We start from the raw sequence: 7,082 nt of genomic DNA on the forward strand, positions 1-7,082 counted from the left end.
TTCCCAACTTTTGCATTCCAGTCACCCATTATTATCAATGCATCTTGATTGCATGTTCGATCTATCTACGACTGTAAAAGTTGGTAGAAATCATCTATTTCTTCTTCTTTGGCTCTGGTTGTTGGTGCATATATCTGAATGATAGTGGTATACACTGGACTTCCTTGTAAGCGTCACTCACGATGTTGTACTTCAAGATACTGCTGTACTTCAAATGACCTGTAAATAATTAATATAGTGCCCAACACAACACAACACAACACATCTTCTTTAATGACCAGGTACAGAAAATCTTCAGCATACAAATAAGATCTATATCTAAACGTGTCTGTAAGTTTAATTTATAGATAATTTGCAACAGGTTCATATGGATGTTATAAGGTAGTCTGCTGCTGGAGAGATTTAGTCTTAGAAACCCTATAAGAAGTTCTACTCTGCCCTGCAGAGTCACTAAGAGTCAGAACTGACTAGAGGGCAGCTTTGTTTTGGTTTTTGTTTTTTTTGAGTACAAGAAAATAATCAGTCTTTTCAGTGATTTTAAAGCTATACATGCAGCAAGTGAAGGTGACAGAGATAAAGAATTAGCTGTTAGATGAGACTAGTTTAATTGTTCCAAAGAGAGGACAAATGTATTTCTATATTGTTACCCAATAACTGTGAAGCAAATTAAGACCACAGAGATATACAAATACACACTCACCAAGACAGCAAATCATTACCAAGACTGACAATATCAGGTACTAGTGAAAATGTGGAGTAACATGAGCTGTCCCCTACTGCTGACCAGAATGCACACTGGTACAATCATTTTGGAAAACTGTTTGGCATCATTTACTAAAGTTGAATATTCTTTATAATCCACTCCTAGGTATATATTTACTATATCTAAACAAACAAACAAAAAAGGGACAACTTAAAATATCTTTGGGATACAGAGAACTATTTTAAAAAGATTAAAAAAAAAATTACTTTTTCTTTTTCAGAATAAAATAAGTGAATGAGACCTTCTAAGGATCAAATCCCTATGCACAACAGAAAACAGGGTAAGAAAGAAACCCACTGAAAAAATATTTGGCAATGACATATCTGATAAGGGACTTATACCTAAAATTTATAGAATACTCGTACTTCAACAAGAAAAAAGTAAACAACCAATCACAAAATGGTCACAGGATATGAAAAGACACTTCACCAAAGGAGATATTCAGGTGGGAAACAAATACATGAAGAAATGTTCAAAATCCCCAGTTATAAGAGAGATGGAAATTGAAACAACTACGAGATATCATCTCACCCCAGTAACAACAGCAAAGTTCAACAGGGTGGCAAACAACAAATGCTGGTGAGGTTGTCGAGAGATTGGAACTCTTATCCACTGCTGGTGGGAATGTAAGATGGTACAGCCCCCATGGAAGGTGGTCTGGCACTTTCTCAAAACGTTGGAAATAGAAATACCATTTGACCCAGCAATTCCACCACTGGGAATAAACTCTAAAGAAACCAGAGCCATGACTCAAACAGATGTATATATACCTATGTTTATTTCTAAATTATTCATAATAGCAAAGCAATGGAAGCAACTCAAGTGGCCATCAACAAACAAATGGATAGAAAACTATCATACATTTAATTCACAGAATGGAATACTATGCAGCACTGAAAAAATAATCAGCTCATACAACATTACACAATATGCAGGAGCCTGGAGGACATTATGCTGAGTGAAAAATCTCAGGCACAGAAGGAAAAATAATGCATAACACTGCTGTTATAAAGTAGGACAGACATGGAGGGGTTGGGGAAAGAGTGGATAGATAATGAACACTGCAGTAAAACAGATGAGGGGAAGATCTGTCCAAAAGGAATATATGTTTAGGCATTATATGTATGAGAACAATCTGGAACAAGGGGTACATTGTGGGGTAGGCTGAGGGAGGAAAATGTGCAACAATGAATTTAAAAATTATTTTAAAACAATTCAGTATATTGAGAAAAAAATAGAGCTGCAAGAATTGAAAAATAAAGACTGGGATTCAAAATTCAGTGGATATATCTGACAGCAGACTAGAGATTGTGAAGAGAGAATTAGTAAACTAGGAAGTAGATTATAAGGAATTACTTGTTATAATGCACAGAGAGACATAAGAAAGAAATATGAAAAGAAATTAGGAGACATTTAAATGTTCCCAAAGAAAAGAGAGAGAATTGGGTGGAAATAATATTTATCAAAATTATGGCTACATTTTTTTTATTTTACAACTGAGGAAAAGCAGATAAATAGATTAAAGAAGCCTGGGGATCTAAGTAGAATATTTTAAAAATAAATCTCTATCTACACATGCTACTGCTAAGACAACAAACAGGTTCATCTTGGAGAGGGTGAAACCAGATCGCTCCTTGTAGGCAAGGATTCTGAAGCTCCGTCTGACATACTTTGGACATGTTGCAAGAAGGGATCAGTCCTTGAAGAGGGACATTATGTTTGGGAGGGTGGAGGGACAGCGCAGGATGGAAAGACCCTCGATGAGATGGATTAACTTGGTGACTACAGTAATGGGGGCAAGTGTGTCGGAGACAGTAAAGCTGGCTAAGGATAGAGCAGGGTTCAAAGCTGTTGTACATAGGGTCAGTATGAGTCACAAGCGACTCGATGGCATATAACAGCAACAACAACAATATCTAGACACATCACAGAGAAACTACAAAAACCAAACTATCAAGAGAGAAATCTTAAAAGCAACCAGGAAAAAAGATAGTATCCTCAAAGCCATATCAATAGGTTGATACATGACTTCCCAAAATGTAACAACTAAAGCCACAAAACCATGGAATAATAATACTCAGCATTCTTAAATAATAAAAGAACTGTCAGCCTAGAATTCTGTATCTAGTAAAATAACTTTCAAGATGAGAATGAAATATCATTTTTATTATAATAAAAATTGAGGTCCTTTGGAGTCCTGTTTTGCCTGGCCTTCAGCATGCTGGAAAACCAGGCCCTCAGACCTTCTGTCTCCCAAACATAATCACCTCCAGCAAGACCTCTTGGTTTTCCTGAAGCAAATTTTATGCTTCCAGGTAAGCACAGAGGCCATAGTATTTGTGTTACAGGCATCCAAAGTCTGATTTTATTTTGCTTCATAAAATTGTTTCATTAAAGTTAAAAGCTAGAAAATAGTATTCCTTTCTTATCTCCTGCCACAAAAAAATTCTCTCTTATTTATCTAGATCTATTTCTTACCTCTTCCCCAAAAGTTCAAAGCATTTGTTTTAAAAGCCACATTTCAGTAACTTCGAATGCTTTACTGTATTTTCTTTGAGAAAAAGACTGAAATACACGCCTCCTGTGCCTCCTTTCTCTCTTTCAACTTCTGTCTATGTTTGTATAGACCCCAATTTCAAGAAACAGGTGCTAGATGGACACACTGTCTGTAAACTATTGGGTATAAACAGCATAACAATAGCATGCATAAGAGAGGTGGGAAACAAAGAGCTAAAGTATTAAAGGCTTAATCTTGTCATAAAAATAATCAGTGAGGATATATAAGATTTGAGTAACACAATAAATGTGCCCAAGTGGGCACTATAAGGCCAAAATTAAATACTACACATTATTTTTCAAGTGCATTTATAACATTTCTAAAACCCAACAAATGTCAAAGGACTAAATAATTCCGTGTATTTTCTTACACTGTCATTAAGTCAGGTATGAACGGCCATCTTCCTACTCTGAACATACATCGCTTGTCTTTATAGCAACTCCAACCTGCATTAGACTACTTCTTTTAGGTACTTGTATACCCAAACAAAGGCTCATGTGAAAACATGTGGGAGAGACTCAGGGATGTAGAACTTACTGCTCTGTGACTGCCAAATTAGAAGGAAGGGAGGTGAGCCCATTTCCTGTGAGAAGCAGGACACGGAGGTGAGGCAGAATCCCCAGCACACAGATGGCCTCCCCAGTCAGGCTGTTGAAGGAAAGGTCCAGGAACTATCATGCAAAAAACAGAAAGGGGAGGAAAAAGGGCACAGAAGCACTGTATGTGCAATAATGGTCATACATCAAGTGGGAGCTAGCTGCTCTTTTGTTTTCAAAACCTGCTGGGGTGCCTTCTCACCACTAGTAAAAACACCATCCTGACTCTGGATTAACATTCAAGGCCTACTACAGTCAGTTCTCATTCTTATTTCCAGCTGTAGATCCCACTGCAAACCTCTGTTTATTCTGTGATACTGGCTAACTTGACCTCTCTTTATTCACTGCTCCAGTCCCACATACAGACTTTTGCTTGTGGTTTTTACTCAGCTGGGACTACCTTTGTTTTTCAAATATACAATAAAAATACCACACGAAAATGATAAAAAAAATCAAAGTTCAGTTTCATAAAGTTTTATTGGAACATAACCATGGTCACTTGTTTATTTCATATCTATGGCTACTTCGTCTGTAATAGTAAATCTGGAAGAAACCATATGGCCTACATGCCTAAAACATTTATTTATCATCTGGTCTCTTAGGCAGTGTTTGCCGACACCTGTGTTCCAGATGATCTGGTTATTTAATGTTGGATTAAAATTTTCCTTCTCTAGAATTAAGGATACCTCATAGAAAGCAAATAATTCTAGAATCACAAATCACAAAATTTCCTAGTATAGAATTTACAGATGGTAAACATTAAGTCTCAGAGAAAATAAGTCATATGGTTAAAGTCATTTAATGGCAGAGTATCAGCAAAACTAATACTGGAAGTCTCTTGACTCCTAGGGCAGGGTCTCAGTTGAACCTTTTCCTGACAGGCACTCTGAAAATAAAATCATAGCAAAATTAAGTTTTTATAAATTGACTTCCAAAGAATTATACTCTGGACTTCTCGGACAACATTGCTTTTTCTAGAGCAGTGTTTCTAGCAACAAAGGTGTGGTGTTAGGACTTTAAAAAATAGCTTTTCTAGTAATTTCTTTTTTAAAATTTATTTTATTATTTTTTGTGTGTACTGTCAAATCAGATCTGACTGGTACAGGCGAGATTGCCCCTCCTTCTCCAGCAGAGCATCTTGTGGATTCGAACTGTGTACCTCTGGGATTGCAGTGCAGCTTCTTGCCACTATCTAGTAATTTCTTTAGCTGCCTCTGGGGGCATGGTCTCCTGTTGCCTCAACTTCAGATGTATGGTTCATGATTCATCATTGTCTTCCACATCAATAGTTTTGCAGCCAACATTAAAAAATGAGAGCTGACCAGACTGTGGGGAGACTATGGCAAGATTTAGCCTGACAGAGCCCTGGAGACAAAGCCAGAGCTAAAGGTTTTGTTTTCTGGACAACTGAAAGAAAGCTGACTTGCAACTGCTAAGAGACAAAGCTTGCTGGACAGCTGAGGAAACCAGAGCCTTCCTGCATTTGTGTTGCTAGACTGAACCTGGATTTTACTTGTTGACAAAGAAGTAGTCTGAACTAATTGAGGAATTGTGTCTTGCTATTAACCTGACTTGGGACTGCTATTTACTAAGCCTGGATTTTTACTATGTGATATTCTTTGCCTCTCCTGTTCCCAACCTATTTCTCTAATAAACCCCACAACTGTAAGTAAAGTCTGCAAGGAAAACTGCAGTCTGCATTGTGAGTCAATTGCAATGAACAATGAACCCAGTGGTGAGTAGAAGTAGTTGCAGGAACAGAGTAGGGGGCCATGTCTGACCTTGTAGCTACTTAGTACTGTGGATGTTATTGATCAGAACAGCTCCTCTCTGAGGAACCTTGAGAGTTAATTGTGGCCAGACTCATCTTCCCCACACTGCATTTGCTTCTTCTGCAAAAGGATGGACAAATCTCAATCTGACTCCTTCATCTATTAAGTTATATTTAGTCTTTTGTTTTCTTTTTTACTTTATAGATTTTTTTAAAAGTAATTTCACTTATTTACATATAGTAACACATTGTTTTAGTGATTAGGGGAGTTAAGAATTAACAGCATCTCACTGATGTTACATAGTCAGGCCGCGTTTTATCATACAACAAAATACTCATGACTACGGTAGGCTGCAAATTCAGGGCACTTGACAAATACTGTATACATTTTCTTAGGGAGCCCTTACAAATCACAGAGGCATGAAAAGTAATGACTGGCCAAGAGATTTCCTCTTCTCATTGACATTCTATTTCTTGACTTTGTCCTTTTTTACTTAAATAACCTACTTTGGGTAAAGCTGGATAAATGAACTATATCTGATATTATCAAACTATAAACTAGGAGTCTCCAAAAAATTAATCATAATCAATCAGTAGCATCAAACTATTCAGTTAGTTCTGTGTCTTCCCTTAGGCCCACTGGCATTTTGAAATGGGAGGGTGAGGGAAGTAAGATGTCTAGTATAGTGCACAAAAAAGAATAGGAACTCAATAAGTATGTTCTAAAAAAGTGGAAAAAAAACCAAAACAACCCACCAAAACACACAAATAAAAAAGCCATAACCAAATATGAAAACTAAACTAAATAAAAGGAAATTCTGAAGCAGTAATCAAACCTAGAGGCCAGGAAAATAGTTGTCTGTATTATCACAGCATACACAATCTATTCCTCTGTCTACATTAGTATCTAGTGGGCTCTAGTGTCACAATCTATAGGGAGTTACACTGCTAATCCAAAGATAGCACCTTTCTGGAGGTTTGAATACAATGAGGTAGAAATATGGGCAATCTTCTCCTAAGCAATTTACAGAATTGGAAACCCAATGGAGGGTCAGCTATGAGGCAGTTTCCAAATTTGACAGCAATGAATGGAGTTTTTCAGTTGGCGCTAATATCTAGTTAACAGAGAGAAAGAGGGAGGGAGGGAGGGGAGGGGAGAGACAGAGAGAGAGAGAGAGAGAGAGAGAGAGAGAGAGAATGGATCACATTCTTTGTCTTATGTTTACTTTCTGCTTATAGTCCTTTCAGTTTTGCATCCTTGAAAAACCTGGACTATTTTGCCCTGTTGTTAGGCACTGTTAAGTTGGTTCCAACTCATAGTAATCTCATATACAACAGAACTCAACACTGCCCAGTCTTGCACCATCCTCGTAACAATTCCTATGTTTTTTTTTT

General features: G+C 37.2%; 1 protein-coding gene across 1 annotated transcript in view; it reads right to left on the reverse strand.

The window, feature by feature from the left end:
* XRRA1 (X-ray radiation resistance associated 1) overlaps positions 1-7,082 on the reverse strand; it is a 70,163-nt gene that overhangs the window by 46,307 nt on the left and 16,774 nt on the right. Inside the window, exon 6 of the mRNA XM_006885736.1 lies at positions 3,858-3,991. Coding sequence (XP_006885798.1) covers positions 3,858-3,991 — 134 coding nt within the window. The remainder of the gene's footprint in view (positions 1-3,857; positions 3,992-7,082) is intronic.

Source organism: Elephantulus edwardii, unplaced genomic scaffold (assembly GCF_000299155.1).
Source record: "Elephantulus edwardii isolate Elephantulus edwardi_28Jun2011 unplaced genomic scaffold, EleEdw1.0 scaffold00044, whole genome shotgun sequence".
Lineage (NCBI taxonomy): Eukaryota > Metazoa > Chordata > Mammalia > Macroscelidea > Macroscelididae > Elephantulus > Elephantulus edwardii.